The following is an 18,354-nucleotide window of genomic DNA, read 5'->3' on the forward strand; positions in this document are numbered from 1 at the left end:
TAGATGAATAACGTGAATAAAATAAGTTACCCTTTATAGGAGTAGACGTAAATTCGTCCAATTACATATTATCTACTTCAACTATTCCTTCAAATTTTTCACCTATAAAATTTTACAGATTTCGTCTCCAATCCTCAACATCCAGGGGTGGATGTATGTGGAGATAGATGAGAGCAATTACATACACATATTTTTAGAAAATTTGTTAAATTTAATATAATGTATTAAGAAAGAGAAAAAAATATATTTTGTTTACTCGTTTTTTAAGAAAAAATATTATAATTTTAGACTCATAATTTAAAATTTTTAAATCCATCGCTGTCAACATCTATTCACTTGTTACTTTTTCTAGGCCATGCATTGGGTTTGCAGCGCCAGCATGCGACAAGCCACATTCACTGGACTTTCATTAGAATCTATGGGCACTCGATAACTGGATCCTTAATAAGGTCGAGTAATAAAAACCATCATTTTTTATATATAAGACCTTGCATATTATTGAAGATTCAACAACGTACATGATCATATATGGATCACACACTAAATATTTTAGCACAACACTTTGTAGACTGTAGTGTACTTTACATAGCAAACCTTAAGCAATATAAAATATGATGGACTTAATCTGATACAAACCCTTTCATTCATTTAGTGCAGCCCAAGTTTATTTTGGTACCATTCTTTCATACTGGCATACTGCATACAAACCTTTGCAGAAGAGCAGCAGTTTTAAATGGATATTGGAACAACGAACATTGCACGGATGTCATTTTTCACATTTTCTGGATTTGTGAATCCATCTCCATGCTTGTAGAACAAATACGACACTCGAGCAAAGTTCAAATGTCGTATGAGCAGATTTCTGGGGACAGCTGTTGGTCTCATGCATTCTTCATTTACATCCTTCCATGCATCCTCCAGCAGTTTCTTAAAATCTTCAAGTGCAAGTTCCTCTGAAAGGTTGTGTTGTTTCATGTAGCATTCGACGCTAGAAGGCGCATGTTCTCTCAATTGCTCAAACTTCAATTGGAATAATCAACCAGAAAATTGATTGATAAGAGTTAATTATAAAGAGATCTTTTTTCTTGAGTGCATACCTTATGCGACACTATGTCATCCATGAGACGACCAATAAAATTTAAAGCACTCATGATTTTGGGTTCATTTCGCAGCCATTCAAACGCTTCTATCCCTGCCATTTCCCCCATTCCGATGAATGTTATTGTCATCAATACATCAAAAGTGGATGTCCTCATTGCAACGCTCATATACTCCTCAAATGTTGGTACATAACCATCATAATACCATTTCACCTCAGTATGATAATCGTTTGCCAGTTGAATTAGCTAAATTATACGGAAAATTAGAATAAGCATTAAAAAAATACTTATAAGGTGTTCAAAAACATACGAGTCTAAAATACAACCCGTTAATATAAGGTTAAAAGATGGCATAAATCGGTTTCAATCGAAAATCTTATTAAGAGCGTAACTTTTTAGAGTAATTTGGGTAACATTTTGGGTAAAAACAAAAAATGTTACATTCTCTATAATAAATCATGTAAATTGCATAACTATTTCAGTTAGACCTAAAAAGTTATTATCAAGAAATTCTCAGTTGTAATCAAAATTATTATCAGTTATATAACTTTTTAGGGTAAATATGTAACATTTTAGGTTAAAATCCATCACAATATAACATTATCGGTTGTAACCGAAATTATTATCAATTGTATTACTTTTTATGTTAGACAATACAACATTTTAAGTTAAAATTCACACCACATCAAGACAACGTGTTTAAAACAAGAATGATAAGGGAAATGTGAGCTATTGATAATTAATCTTACAGCATCTTTTGCATAAGGAACAACATAAAAATCTTCCATCCTTGCCAGCCTCTTCAGCTATTTCATCAAAAACAGCAAGCACAGCCTTGCAGATAACTTCAGTGTAATCTTGTAAATCATCCAGAGCACCAATCTCGGATCTCCCACCTGAAAATTAACTCTAGTACTTAGGAGATGACAAAGTACAGTGTGATAAGAAGTAGAATAATATATCTTGTGACCTCTTTAATGTATCAATAAGACGTTGAAGCTCTTGAGGTGTCCCATATGCATCAAATGTGTCGCTAAAATTGATAAAAGTACACTATCTTAGTAAGAATTATCCGCCACTGTGTATAGCGAGGTTCATCAAATAGTGAATTAATCCATGTGTAGGCCTCCACATATCTCTCCCTCGCATAAGAAAACTCAGAGGAAAACTTATTCTTATCCCAAAACCTGCAACATAAAACTACCCTTAGTCATTAGAAAACAGTCCTCAAAGTAATACCAAAAGCTTTCTTTTTGTACCTTGTGATCTGGTTTTTCTCTTGTTTATGAAATGCTTGTACTCCATTAAAGTGTAGCTTTGCAAACTTAAGTAGGGTCTCGTTTCTTGAATCCTAGCTCTGTTGCGGAAGACGGCTATCGGATAGAGCAAAATCGCAACTGATCATTTGAGAAAATAAAAATGAAGATAAAGAAGACATAAAATTTACGTGGAAAACCCTTAAATAATATAGGGTAAAAACCACGGGCAACGGTAGAAGAATTTCACTATGAGAAAATAGGAATTACAACTTCTCTCGATCGACCAAGGAGAAAACAATGATAATTCTCTCTTGATAAAAAGGAGAAAAACAACTCTCAAGAAACTCTCTAAATTATCTCTAGTATTGGAAGAAAGCTAGAATGCTTTGGGATGGTTTTGAAGATAAATGAGCTAGGGTATTTATAGTTGAAACTTAAGGACTAATTTGTAAATACCCTAAAATATAATGACTAAATGTGTAGTTATACCTTGCTAATTTTTAACCATTTTAGCAGTCCAATTTGAACCAAAATAGCTGCCAATTTGGAAAAGATAATCGCCGACTGCTAATAGCCAAAGAATTTGACTTTTCAACAATCTCCCATTTGAAGATTTGATTGGAACAATCATATCTTCACACCATTCTTTCTACCTTGTACCTTCATGTTGCTTACGTTTCTGACAGGCCACAAGAGGATCGACACCAAGTAAATTTATCAGCGTTGATCGCCTTAGTCATGAAATCTGCTATGTTGTCTTTGGTATGGATCTTCTGCATATCTTTCGTTCCTTCTTCCACCTTTTCACGAATGAAATGGTACTGAACTCGTATGTGTTTTGTTCTTGAATGAAATGTTCGATTCCTTGCTAGATGCAAGGCGCTTTGACTGTCACAAAACAGAGAGACATACTCTTGATTGTGCCCAAACTCCTCCAATAGCATCTTCAACCAAATTGCTTCTTTACTGGCTTGTGTAGCTGCTACATATTCTACCTCTGTTGTGGACGTAGCCACAACTGACTGCGATTTTGAAACCCAGCTTACAGCTCCACCAGCAACTTTAAACACATATCATGTAGTAGATTTGCTTTTATCCAAATCCCCTACATAGTCAAAATCTACATAACCATTTATTAGTAAGTTTGATCCTCCGTAATATAATGCAATATTTGAGGTTCCTTTGATGTATCTTAGGATCCTCTTCATTGTATTCCAATGCTCTTTGCCTAGATTCGCCATGTACCGACTAACCACTCCCACTACTTGTGCAATGTCTGGTATTGTGCATATCATAGCGAACATTAAACTTCCCACTGCTGATGCATACGGTACTCGAGACATCTCCATCCTCTCTTTTTAATTGCTAGAACTCATACTGGAGGATAATTTGAAGTTAATAGGAATAGGGGTAGAAATTGACTTACAATCTTGCATGCTGAATCGTGACAAGATCTTCTTCAAGTAATTCTTTTGTGAAAGCCAAATATTCCTATTACTTATGTTTCGGTGAATTTGCATCCCTAGAATCTTGTTTGCTGATCCCAAGTCCTTCATTTCAAATTCCCTAGCCAGTTGTGCCTTCAATTCTTCAATATGATCTTTGTCGGGTCCTGCAACCAACATGTCATCCACATACAACAGTAATATAACAAAATTGTTATCACCAGACCTCTTGAAATAAGCACAAGGGTATGCATTAAGTCTGTTGTATCCAAGGTACATAATGAAGGAATCAAATCTCTTATACCAACACCTTGGCGCCTGCTTTAGACCGTACAGAGATTTGTTCAACCTGCAAACCAAGTTCTTCTTTTCTTTTTCTTCAAAACCTTCAGGCTGGAGCATGTAAATCTCTTCTTCAAGATTTCCATGAAGAAAAGTTGTTTTAACATCTAGCTGCTCTAGATGTAAGTTCAATGTAGCACACATTGCCAAAACTGCTCAAACTGTTGTTAGTCGAACCACAGGAGAAAATATTTCATTGAAATCAATACATTCTTTTTGAGCATATCCTTTGACCACCAGTCTTGCACGATACCTCTCAACTTCATCGTCACCATTTCGCTTGATTTTGAAGACCCATTTGTTACCAATTGGCTTCCTTCCTTGTGGTAGTGGCACAAGGTCCCATGTATTATTTTTATGAAGGGCTTCGATTTCTTCTTGCATCGCCATCATCCATAGTGAAGCATCTAAGCTGTTTATTGCCTCCTGGTATGTTGATGGCTCACCGTCCTCTGTTAAAAGACAATATGCAATATTACCTTCTATAACATAATCTGAGTGCCAATTGGGACGTCTTCTCACACGATCTGATTGACGAGTTGTTGGAGCTTCAGAACTCTCTGGTTCTTGTTCATTATGTGCTGGTTCCGCTTCAGAATAATCTCCTTGTTCAACCTCTTTTTCCACATGTATCTGTGTAGCTCTGACTTTTCAGCGCTATCATCGTCTTCTTTTCTTTGTAGTTTATCCTCTACAAAGATAACATCCCTGCTGATGATTACTTTATGGGCAGTGGGATCCCACAAGCGATACCCCTTTACACCATCAGCATACCCCAAGAATTTGCATTTCCTGGATTTTGGATCAAACTTTGAAATTTCTTGGGAGTTATACATCACGTACACTATACTTCCAAATATATGGAGGTTTGAATAATCAACTGGTTTACCAGTCCACATCTCCATTGGTGTCTTCAGCTTTATTGCAGTTGATGGAGCTCTATTCACCAAATAACAGGCGGTACTGACTGCTTCTGCCCAGAATGATTTTTCTAGGCCTGCATCTCTCAACATTGCTCTTGTTCTTTCTAACAAGGTTCTGTTCATCCGCTCTGCCACTCCATTTTGTTGAGGAGTGTTCGCCACTGTGAACTGTCTTTTGATGCCTTCTTTCCTGCAAAAGTCATCAAATTCTTCGATTGTATATTCTCCTCCATTATCCGTTCTGAAACACTTGATCTTATTTCCAGAATCAAGTTCCACCCGCGCTTTGAAGTTTTTGAAAGTTGAAAACACGTCTGACTTCTTCTTAATAGGGTGCACCCAACATCTCCTGGAGTAGTCATCAATAAATGAGACAAAGTATTTTGCTCCACCTAGGGATGTTACTGGTGCTTGCCATACGTCAGAGTGAACCAATTCTAGAACACTTTTGCCTCTAGAATTTGATGTGTTGAATTTCAGCTGGTGTTGCTTACTTGTTATGCAATGCTCACACAAAGTAAGTGATACCTTTGTTAAACCTGGAAGTAGCTTATGCAATTCTTGAGGTCATGTGATATGTTGCTCCCGAATCAATAAGCCATATATCTGCAAATCTTTTTCTGCCTTCCACGGTGGTTGACGCTTCACAAAATAGAGCATCTTCATCATCTGAAGTGTTTGCGGTATTGCCTTGTGGATTGGAGTTTTTATTTAGACTCCAACAATCATTCTTCAAGTGACCCTTCTTTCCACAGTTATAACACTTTAAATTCTTCTTGCTCCTCGACTTCGATCTACCATGTTTGTGACTGCTGCTTTGGCCACGTTCTGTTGATCTCCCTCTCATCGTTGTCAATGCTTCTGCTTGTTGCAGATTTACTTGTCTGTCTTCCTTGTTCTTGTGCCGATTTTCTTCTTGTAGAACAGCAGCTGCAACGTCATCAAAGACTAGACTGGTGCCATTACTGTTTGTCAAGTTGATGATGAGTTGATCATACGAATCCGGTAGACTTTGAAGTAGAAGTTCAGCACGTTCTTGTTCTACTATTTTATAGCTTAAGGATGTAAGCTGAGAAAATAAAGTGTTCAGTGTGTTTAAGTGCTCCGTAACTGAAGTAGATTCTGACATCCGGAGAGTGTACAATTTTCTCTTTAGGAAAATTTTATTGTGCAGCGATATGGCCTCGTATAATTTGGTGAGATGATCCCATATCTCCTTAGCTGTCTTTTTCTCCTCGATGCTCGACAATACTTCATCTGCTAATGCTAGATGAAAGTTTGCCATAGCATTCCCGTCCATCTCGTTCCAATTGATGTCATCTGCGAAATCCACCGGCCTTTCATTGATAGCCGCTAGACACCCGTCTTTCCTTATGATGGCCTTCATCTTCAATTTTCACAATGAGAAATTTCTCCCATTGAATTTTTCAATATCAAATTTCGTTGCCATAGATTCTTTTACAGATAGCTCCCACTATTTCACTATCGTGAATAGTTCTCTGGAACCTTCAAAGAATGGGTAATAACTTCTTATTTTCTTATGTTGGAGGATCCACCTTTTGGTGGCAACCACAAAGACAATAAGCAGATATTACACACTCTAATCTAGCTCGGATACCAATTGTTGCGGAAGATGGCTATCGGATAGAGCAAAATCGCAACTGATCATTTGAGAAAATAAAAATGAAGATAAAGAAGACACAAAATTTACGTGGAAAACCCCTAAATAATATAGGGTAAAAGCCACGGGCAACGGTAGAAGAATTTCACTATGAGAAAATAGGAATTACAACTTCTCTCGATCGATCAAGGAGAAAACAATGATAATTCTCTCTTGATAAAAAGGAGAAAAACAACTCTCAAGAAACTCTCTAAATTCTCTCTAGTATTGGAAGAAAGCTAGAATGTTTTGGGATGGTTTTGAAGCTAAATGAGCTAGGGTATTTATAGTTGAAACTTAAGGACTAATTTGTAAATACCCTAAAATACAATGACTAAATGTGTAGTTATACCTTGCTAATTTTCAACCATTTTAGCAGTCCAATTTGAACCAAAATAGCAGCCAATTTGGAAAAGATAGTCGCCGGCTGCTAATAGCCAAAGAATTTGACTTTTCAACAAGCTCCTCCTCATAGAAAGAGATATAGGTCCTTGCAGCAAGTCTTGGAGGGCATTTGTTCAACGGCTGATCAAGGGCATTCGTTATTTGCTTTGCGAGATGTGGACTCGACTTCTTTGCCAATGGCTTCAAGTTTTCCGTGGTGAATGTAATGGCTTCCTCTAATATATACTCACCATGAACTCTCAAATGGGCAGCTTCATACAGACTTGGTATTCCCCTAACATCATCAATCAGGGTTCTTTTGAGCTTCCCATCAGTGTCATTGAATTTTTCGAAAACATCTGATTCACATTATTCAATTTGTTAATAACATATTGAAATGCATGTAACTAGTCATCTGATGTTGTTATCCTTACCGCAAGACATTTTGAAACCATATTGCCTGAAAACTCGAAAGAAAATTGAAGTAGAGGTTAAGTCAAGGTCATTTAGATCATTTTGGTGGGAGTTGAAAATGTTTTCCAGTTGGTACTCAATATCATTCTCAAAATGATACGAGAGACCAAGATGAAGCAAACTATCTATGAATTTGATATTCTCAAAGGGATCATCTGCAGAAGCCAGCATGTGCTTCACTTTCTCTTTCAATGGATCTATTTCTTTGGATAAAGAATCAAATACCTGAGACTGATTGAAAAATTAAGTAGAGTACATCATAAATAAAAATGTAGAGTACATGTATGGAAGATTGCCAAGTGATCAGTAAGAGGAAATTGATCTCTCAATATGTTTTTGGGGAAAGTTACAATCGGGCGGAAAACTTGGCTCTCCTCTTTGCACGACATATTTTCTCGGAATATATTTGATAAGTGGACAAGTCTTTTATCTTTGTTATGCTGCTCGGCTTCCAAATCCCGACTCTTATTTATAGACTTGTTATACCTCTTTTACAAGTTAAGTTATACTACATTCTCGAGTCATAAAATTAAAAGTTGTAAAGGTTGATTAGTTAAAACAAAAACTTATAGAAAGTTGAATGATTAAACATGTAATTTACCTTTTTACTAGGGTTATAATCATCATTAAACGTCTATTTAAATAGATCGATGCATATAATTGATCTATCTATTTTCAACTCCAATTAGAAGTAAATAAACATCATTAGGTGTTAAGGAAAGCTAATTGTTCAATTTTGAATTTTTCAAATGATTCATCTTATTAATGTATATTGTTTGTATTATCATTAACTATTAGGGTATAGTACACAAATGATCCCTTGATTATAGGACGTTATTTTGTTGAGTTTCTCGACTATTAAAAGTTATGAAATTATCCTTGGACTATAGGCCATTGCTTCATTGAGTCTCTCGACTATTAAAAGTTACAAAATGGTCATCTAACTATTCATATGTCCCAAACTCGTCCTTTTTTGTTAAAAATTGATGGTAGGCTGCACGTTAACTTGTTGACTATGATGTGATCAATTTGATCCCAAAATCTCAAACGACTATCATATCTCAGTCAACATATTAACATCTAACTCAGACTGTCACCAATTTTTAACGAAAAATTACGAGTCTGAAAAATATGAATAGTCAGGTGACCACTTTGTAACTTTTAATAGTCGATGACTCAACAAAACAAAGCCCTATAGTTGGGGGACCATTTTATAATTTATATTAGTTAGGGGACTATTTGTGTATTTTACCCTAACTATCAGCACAATTAATTTAAGTAATTATATATTACCATGAAGTATTATGAGTTTTGATTTAATTAGTATAGTGTTTTTATAAAAGTTCTACACGGTTAGTCTAACCGTATAGCTAACCTTACCTGCTCAGCTAAATACCTTTAACACCTTAATAGCTTATTAAGCATGTGCAACTAACTATTCCAATATCATATTTGCTTATGAAGTTCCGCTTCCTCTTTCATAGTTCCTTTTTTTTTATAGGAATAATGCATGCAAGAAATAAAATAAGAAAATTGTAGTTTGGGAGAAAAAAATTGCAATATGAATTCGACTTGTTGGAATAATAAGTTTCTTTAAATAATTATTTTTATTAGAATTTATTAGGTTAAAATGACGAGTTCACTTTCCATTACAACAAATTTTTTTCCCTAATGGCTACATTCCCACGTATATATTTTATCGTGGATGGATTATTTGGCTAAAAACCCCTCTTTCATGACCATTTATTAAATATTTAAATTTATTAAAGTCTATTATATTAAAAAAAATGCAAGATTTCTAGATCAATTATTTTTCTTACCATTTTTGGTTTCACGCATCAGCTTTAATAGATTTGTTTAAAACTTTATATCCCCAACTTTTGTCAAGATTTCTGAATCAAAGCCCAAACCCACGTTGATTAAAAAGGGTCGATAGCCCTAGTTTAAATCAGACGAAATCTGGTGTCTACGTTAGCTTTGTGGTGAAAGTAGTTGTCCCACCTATTACGTTACAATGTTTCTTATGGTTAGTATTTATGAACAGGATATCGGTCAAGCTATGATCTTTATATCGGGTTAAGGCATCTAAGGAGGCAATGCTGGTTTCCAAAGCCCAATGATCGGAATATCTTCTGTTATTATAGTTTTAGATGATTCGAATGGAATCTATTAAGTGGTGTCAATGATAAAGAGAAGTGTTATTCTTTTAGAAGTCTCGGTTTGACAAACTGCATTTGTAGAATGTATACACATTGTTAATAAATTAAGAAAACATCTAAACAGATAATAAATTGTAAAAAAATGAGATGTTTTGAGTATTTCTATGTACTTATATTGGTAGGCCATTACCTAATAGCTAGTTTGCATAATAGACAATGAGTTGATTATCCAAGAACAAATATAAGATTTTATGTTAGATGCAAGATTTCAAAAATAATTATGTAATAGAGTCAACTGTTATTTATTATCAGATGAAATCTGTAAGATGAATGACGTGGTTGATAATGATATTACAAGCTATGGAACTTTTGGTCAGAAATTAGCCATCACTTAAATGCCACTGCCAAATTTTTTCACATTTAGTAGTTTTGGGTTCAGTTAATAAGGGGAATTTGAATTAGGGTGTGAAAAGATTTTTGTTCGGCCTGAATTTGGCTAGAGGGATTGAGCCCTTGAATTCATGATGATTAAGTGTATGTTCGTTCATTGTCAATTAATTGAACGAATTTCGAATATACTTTATTTCATAATAATCTCATACTAATAAAAAATTATTTAACAAAATATATATCAATTCGAATTTTTAAACTGTTTTCTTTAGAATTGATGTTATGCTTTACAAAACTTCGTTAAATTTATTTTTGTCTTTTATATTTATAAGATTTTGGAGAGAGAAAATTCAATTCTTTTAGATTTTTACTTGTAACTTGTGTTCACTTCATTACGATATAGTTCATATTTTTAAAAAATGATAATTTAATCTTTGGGAAAAGTATATAAATGGTCATTCATTATAGGATATTATTTTGTTGAGTCCTCCAATTATTAAAAGTCATAAAATGATCTCTGGCTATAAGGAGTTGCTTTGCTGAATCCCTTGACTATTAAAAGTTATAAAATGATCACCCAACTTCATTTGTATCTTGTCATATTATAATTTTTTATAGCTAAGCAAAATCATGTAATATCTTAAACCGTAATTTTCTCCCTGCTGTTATATTCTTCAATCCGAACTTAGTAATTCGTATATATTAGTTAAACCGAATCATGCAATATCTTAAATCATAATTTTTACTCTTCGGTTATATTCCTCATTTTAGACTTAGAAATTTGTGTATATTAACTTATTATATTATATTCTAATCGATCTTTTATTTATTTAAATTTTAATATATTAATAATTTATATTATATATTTTGAGAAATATGTATATCAAAATAAAATTTAGTTTATATTATATTCTATTTTTTAAAAAGTTTATATTTATATTGTGTTCTTGTAATATATATATTAAGTTCAAGTCTTATCCTTTTTTTTTCCAATCAATTTTATGTGATATCTAGCCATCATTGTAAAATGTAAAGTCAAACCATTTTTATCAAATGATTGATTAGAAACACTTGATTGTCTTCAAAATTTATTACAAGCCTGTGTTTGATCATAAAAATTGTATAAACAAATCAAATATAAATCAAATTAAAATTTATATATAAATGATATATAGAATTTAGTTTGATTGATATTATCTCTGATTAAAAAATTAAACATATTTAAATATTTAATATCTTCAAATTTTTAAATAAGAATAAATCTAAATAATATAAATATTGTATCATATTATTTAAAAATTATATGAAAGTGAGACGATCAAAATTGAGAAAGAACCGACGTGAAAGGCCAGAGCAAGTGGATAACATCACCTACCCATTAATGTTCATTTGTTTGGAGATTGAGTGATTTTTTATAGGGTATATGATTTAATCAACAATGGACTGTTTGAAAAAAGAAAATGATGAGATGGATATTTTTATTTTATCAACTATACATCTAAAAAGGCCTAATTAAAGTGACCAAGTTAGGGAAACCGACTAAATTCATAACGAGAGCATAGTCAAAACACTAGGAAAGTCCCTTATGAACTACTACTGTTTTCTATTTGATTCGGATAGCAGAACTGTTCTATGAAGAGGGCCATAATGTGACAACGACATACGCTCAATATCAGGTTATGGCTTCCGTAGCCTGTCATACATCTCAGGAACCTGTGGCTCAGCTGCATTGTTTGACAATTTGTTCTGGTTTTCATTCCTGGTTACTTCCAGGCCAAGTTTAATTTCCAAGTACTGCAACCACTTGTTATTTTCAGCTTCATTTGATCGAATCTCATCAGGCTGGAATGATTCTAAGCTATACAACTTGTCCCAAAAGTCCAAATCAGATTCCAACGGGACATCAATGGCGGTATGGGAGATATCCGGCTTGTTCACCTCCTCTGATGCGTTGTTTGCACCATAAATTCCTATGACATTGAACGGTGAACCCCTTTTATTCTCTGGATTTAAAGCATCGACTCGAATGGGATTCGTGACGTTGGAGTTACTGGAAGAGATTGAAGAACTTGACAAAGGTTTTAGCTCCTCGAATGCCTCTATTTTTCTTTCGTTACACGATGACGACACAAGTGTAACAGTAGAGCATGATGAGGAGGCCATAGGTTCACCGTTTTGAGGAATGTTCTCAGCCTTTGAAGCCAATCTCTTTTTCAAATGAGTGTTCCAGACATTCTTTATCTCATTGTCTGTTCTTCCTGGTAAATGTGAAGCAATTTTGGACCACCTGTGAAATTAATATAATCGTAACATAAGATATCAATAAGCCAACAACCCAAGAAAGATTAAAGCCTATTTCTGGTTTGAAACTCACTTGTTTCCCAAAGACTCGTGTAACCTTATTATAGTTTCTTCTTCCTCTTTGCTGAAGTTCCCTCTTTTGACATTGGGTCTCAGGTAATTAATCCATCTTAAACGGCAGCTCTTTCCACATCTCAGTAGCCCTACAACATAATCCAAAACAAAAATGTCAAACTCTTGAAAGCTGTCGTGTTTATCCGTCGTGAGAGTGACAGAAACAATGATGACAATTCAATGTTCTGGCCTTCAGATTTCAACTAATGATGGATCAAAAATAAGACATAACTTTGGCGCCTTGGGTGCTTATATCAGAAAGGGAAATCAAAACAACAACTTCATCATTGTGTTAAGATGTGACAAATATTCACCTCCTAATTTCATGAATTAACTAAGCTTTAGGGAAGGAAGTTTGATTTTATGTCAAAAGATATGAATTTAGATCATCAATAAAAAAATATAAGAAATTTAATTAAACTATATAAAAGTTTGAAATTTCTACGGAGTGTTCTAACACCCTTCGATCCATCCCTGCTCAGCTCATCTCTAGATTCGATAGTTCTTGAATGTTTAATGAAAAATGAAAATGGGAAGGGAAAAAAAGAATTAGCCACAAGTAGCCTTGTGACAATCTGATGTTGACCCTCAATTGTTAAGCTGCCACAACATTTTAGGTAGAAACATTACAAAACAAAGGAAAAGTTCATAGTTTCTTACCAAACACAAACAAGGATGAAGAGTTCAAACATTTCGTTCAACTAACATTGATGAATTTAATAAAGTAATTTAAATAATGGCAGATTTGAATAATTGCTTCATTGCAGAAAACGTTTCAGATTTGCAGACAAACAGAAAAATATTTGCAGATTAGTCCGCAAATTGAGAGAATTGAACAAAAGGGTCGTTTATAAACTCGGTTGCAAGACAAAAAGAAATCAGAATGGGATCAGTGGAGAGAAAACAGAAGAGAACAATCTGAAACAAGAATGAATTCCAATGGTTAATTCAATGGGTGAAGAAATGTTGTTTGATTCCATGCATGCAGCCATGAGAGAAAGAGAAGAAGAGACTGACCAGCATGCTTAGGGAGAGCTCTCCAGTTTTCATGGCCATATTTCTGAATGAAAGTGATAAGCCTCAGGTCCTCTTGGGGACTCCATGGACCTCTCTTCACTTTGTCCTTATCACAACATGGAGCTCTTCCTTTCCCCATATCACCTAACTTCCTTCTCTTTCCACCACTCACATATCAGATTCTTCAATCACAACTAAGACTCTTTATACCTGCGCACCTCACCTGAGTGTCTATATATATATATACACACACAAAAACAAGGATTGTAAAAGTAATTTAATTTAAATATTTTCTATCTACGTGATAAAAATATCGAACCGATACGATTTCTAAATATCTGTAATTTCAAAAATTATGGCATGAATGTGAAGAACTCTACCATAGTCAACCAACAGTTGACATCTCTTACCATTTCTGTCCATACATAAACTCTATTTGATTTGTTCCAAATATAAAGATTTAATGATGCTTGAATGTGTAGTGTCCAATTATGGCATGTACAGTTTTGTGTTGCACCCACTCTGTAATTTGGTATGTAAATATAATAGGATTTCTTGCCCATTCAAGCTACTTTTAGTAGATTGGATTGGAAATTTTGTTAATTTAATGATCTAAAAATATGGCAAGTACACCATAATAAATTAATAAGTGCCAGGCTGGATTATAAAATTAATCCAACTGCTTAACTGGGATAGAATTTTGATTTGGCATAAATAATGTCAAATAAAATAGGTCGCATAGCATTGTTTTAACATGTATATAAATAAAAATATTTTATTAAATATTAAAATAATAAAACTTTACATACACATACCATGTATGTGTCAAAGAAAATTTAAATTCAATAACATTGGTATAAAATTTCGTAGTTTGTTAGTTTATTATTAATTATTATTTTAATAGTTCACTGTCTGAATGTTTTTCTTCTGTTTTAGTTTTTCATGACTTTATCCATGTGGCCCATCTGTTGGTTTTTGTTGTTTTGAGCCCATCAGCCTTTTTGTGTGGCGGGCTTGGACTGATATAATCTTGATTGTTACTTTACGGCTTTCCCGATGAGTATTCAAAAGTAAAGTTTTAAATTTTAGGCTTATCATTTACTTTTTATTTTAAGTAAATTCAAATCAATAATGTTGTTTTTGTTTTGATTTAAATACCTTGATTTTGGGTTTAATCACGTATAAAAATTAATATTATATTATATTAAGGTCTAAAAGCAATTATGGAAATTGTCCACTGTGTCGTGCTTAGAATTTTGATACGAATGATCCAATATTGTAGTTTGTTGAAGCTCCAGGACGTGTAACATTTTGGCATGAATGCCCGTATTGTTTAATTAAATAGTTTTTTTTGTTCTTATTCGATTTTTAAGTGTATTTTTATATTTAACGTTTTGTTTTAAGACATTAAGATCCATAATGTTTCATTTTAGGAAAAAAAAACTCATATTTTATAACGTTGATTGTCTATTAACTAACGATTTCTATTCACAGATGTGTACCTTTTTGTCCCGAAATAAAACGATGGAGGTTAAAATGCTCCAAAATATAAAATATGAACTAAAGTGACTAATTTAATCAAATATTAAGGACATTTTTGTCATTCTATCTAATTTATTATGCATGGGTGTACTCTAGCTCTTGGTCCTAAAACCTCATGCTAGTGTTATAGAGTTAATATCGTACCGTAAGAAGGGTCACATAAAATATAATTATGCACTCATAACAATCATCACCAAACAACCAACATATACCCTCATATTCCAACTAGATAACTATATTGATGTTTCGGTGATTTTTTACTTAAAGGTATGTCGATAATTTCCATATGATAACTTATTTGTTATTTTCACTCACATGGATACTTTAATTATTTTCTGACTTTAAGTAATTTATTTGTTTTAATACACCGTGAAATTTTGATCATTTAGGCTCATAAGGATCATTTAGTAATTTTAACTCATATATACATTTTGAACATTTTTTCACTTGATGGCATATCAATCATTTTACAGGTAAAAATTAAAATGTCCAATTTATTAACACTAGGGTCCTAAATATTTTCATCAAGTATCATGTTACTTTCTTATTTCATATCTAAATTCTCATAACATAATCATCGTCTATCGCACCAATCATCTTAATTGTTGCGTTAACAGAAGGGTTAACGACAGTTGAAGTCTAAAACTCGACAGGTTGGACTCTCTTGGTCCATGATCATAGATCCAAGTTCGATTTCTTCAAATAGTGTATTGATCATCGTAGATCTAAGTTGAACTATTTGACTTCCTCAACTTAAATTTAATTTGTTTGTTGTCGTTATCCGTTAGATAACACCACCCATATAATACGGTGCTCTTGCCACCATGAGAAACTTATCTACCATACAATCTTCTAGGTGGGGTTAAATCGTCGAAAAACTCCAATTCTAACTTCATCAAAAATTTCCTTTTGATTTCTTCTTTTTCCCATAATCAAATATTTCAATTTCTTTTGATTTCTTCTAGGTGGGGTTAGATCATCGTCTATGCAAGGGAGACATGATCGTCGTTGTTTGTGTTGGTGACTGATTAAATGTAATAAATAGCAAGTGTTGAGTGTAGATAAATTAAAATCTATAATGTTGTATCATTAAAATCAATAAAATAGATGTAAAAGTATATTTAAATCCATTAATATGTGAAAATTCTTAAATATTATGGTTTTGATATTTCAAAATAACTGATAGAGTTCACATGTAGCTACGAATTTCCAATATATATATATATATATATATATATATTGGTACACTAGATGAAAAGCAAATAATCTACCGTCTCAACTCGCCCTCTTCATCCCTATCAGCTCCCAACAAAGCAAGATTCCAAAGTCACTACACTAGCATTGAATTTCGTATTAACTCACCGAAATATTAAAAGAAATTAGTAGAAATGAAAGGTGCATTAGGGACAGACACATGATTCTATGTTAGAGATGAATTTATAAAATTTTAAAAGTGAACAAATTTATAAAATTTTAAGAGATAAAAATAGATTATCAATTAAAAATATAAAAAAATCTAAAATATATATTAATTTAAAAATTTTAATCAGATTAACTTGTATTAATGACAGATATTGTAACAAAAAATTACTAATAAGAGCATATTGATACATGGTTTTCCTTTGAATTTGTTGGAAGTACATATATATTTGTAAAATAGTAACTTAATATAGGTTTCAATTCAGGAGAATATAGAAAAAAAATAAATCTAATATGATAAAGTCTAATATAAGACATTTAATACATATTCATTTTTTACCAGTTAGTTAATCAGCACATCTGATAATGTTGTTATAGTTACATAATTAATGAGGAAAATAAAACTCAAAACAAACTCATATCTGATCATAAAGTTTTTATAGTTATATAATTAATGAGAAAAATACATTTTCCAAACAAGACGTGAATTATTAAAAATCTATCTGCCTTCAACCAAATGCAATAATTTCGCGGCTTTAGCGCGTGTGCCCAAATATCTAACAAGGTCAAATAGCTTTTCTCCAAAACCAAGACCTTGATGACTGAGGTGTAAATCTACTCGGCTTGAATAAATATAATTATGTTTGTGTTTAAGTGACTAATTTTTGAAAATATTTATTTTTTATATGTATTTTTTTAAATTTTTAGTATTACAATTAATGTTTGTTTGTTTATTTTTAAAATGTTTGTATACGTTTATTTAACGTTCATGAATATATATATGTTTAACAATAAACGAACATGTTCCTTTAACATTTATTTAATGTGACACGGATTGAGTGACTTTAATAGTTCAAGGATTGTTGTTACCCCTTGAGTCTCTGGATTCGAGCACCAAGTATGTAGGAGCATAAACGCTCATTGTCAAATAATTGAAAGTCTTTAAACTTATATTACCTAATATTCAACAAAAATTCAATAAAAAAATGTTAATGTAATGTATCCAACACACACTCTTTTTATCATTTTATTTGCAAGTCAAAGAAAATGGTGAAATTACGCCATTAATTTTTAAGTTCCTTAAATTTTATAGTTTAAACTTTAAAATTCAGTTTATATTCAATTTAGTCCTTATCTTCACAAATATTTAAAATATAAAAATTAAAATAGAATCGAGTAAACGAGTTTATTCCTTGAACACAAATTAATCGAACACATCTATATATTTTTTCGTCCGTTTGTTGAATGAAAATAATAATTTTATTCACACACATTTATTTAACTTAATAAACGAACGTTACACAAATAATTTACGAACAATTCATCAAATATTTTGTTCATTTACGCTCCTATTTATCACATCCCTACAGAGTATAATATATTGAAATTCAATTCAATATAAAATTATAATCTATAAAACACGTAAAAAGTTATTTCCGTACAATTAAAAAAATCGTAATCACTATCCTACAATAGACTGAACCGACTCACACGTGTAGAAGTCTACTTCTAATTGTTGTCTGCTTGTATTTCGAAGCAATTAATGTGGCCATTTATTTGCACGCCTTCCCCTTTTTATTGAATCTCTCACTCTCCCCCCCCCCCTACCATAAATAAATATGCAAAACAATAAATGAAACAACTACTTATAACAAATTTAAGCATTGGCTTAATTTATTTCTTTTGAATTGGAAATTAATTAATTTAACATTAATAACACTTCCATTTTATTAAATTTATATATTTACAAAGAAAGTATAATATTCAACACTTATAAATTACTTATACATCTCTGTAGTCATTGTTATATTAAAAGAAGGGAAGA

The 18,354-nt window shown here is 32.5% G+C and overlaps 1 protein-coding gene and 1 pseudogene across 1 annotated transcript; both read right to left on the minus strand.

Moving 5' to 3' along the window:
• Nucleotides 1-729: 729 nt before the first annotated feature.
• Nucleotides 730-8,028, minus strand: LOC120198268 (annotated as a pseudogene).
• A 3,528-nt stretch (nt 8,029-11,556) lies between these two features.
• LOC120198022 (transcription factor MYB63-like) lies at nt 11,557-13,770 on the minus strand. The gene is made up of 3 exons (XM_039199417.1): nt 13,569-13,770; nt 12,511-12,640; nt 11,557-12,423 (listed from the first exon to the last, which is right to left on the minus strand). The coding sequence occupies exons 1-3, from the start codon at nt 13,705-13,707 to the stop codon at nt 11,814-11,816; spliced, it is 879 nt and encodes a 292-aa protein (XP_039055348.1). The 5' UTR covers nt 13,708-13,770; the 3' UTR covers nt 11,557-11,813.
• Nucleotides 13,771-18,354: the final 4,584 nt, after the last annotated feature.

This window comes from Hibiscus syriacus, unplaced genomic scaffold (assembly GCF_006381635.1).
Source record: "Hibiscus syriacus cultivar Baekdansim isolate YM2019G1 unplaced genomic scaffold, ASM638163v2 tig00117056_pilon, whole genome shotgun sequence".
NCBI classification, from domain to species: Eukaryota; Viridiplantae; Streptophyta; class Magnoliopsida; order Malvales; family Malvaceae; genus Hibiscus; species Hibiscus syriacus.

Coding starts and splice junctions, on each gene's coding strand:
- LOC120198022 (XM_039199417.1), bottom strand. CDS start 13,707: ATGGGGAAAGGAAGAGCTCCATGTTGTGATAAGGACAAAGTGAAGAGA. Junction 12,641..13,568: donor AGCTCTCCCTAAGCATGCTG/GTCAGTCTCTTC, acceptor ATTATGTTGTAG/GGCTACTGAGATGTGGAAAG. Junction 12,424..12,510: donor CACGAGTCTTTGGGAAACAA/GTGAGTTTCAAA, acceptor TTAATTTCACAG/GTGGTCCAAAATTGCTTCAC.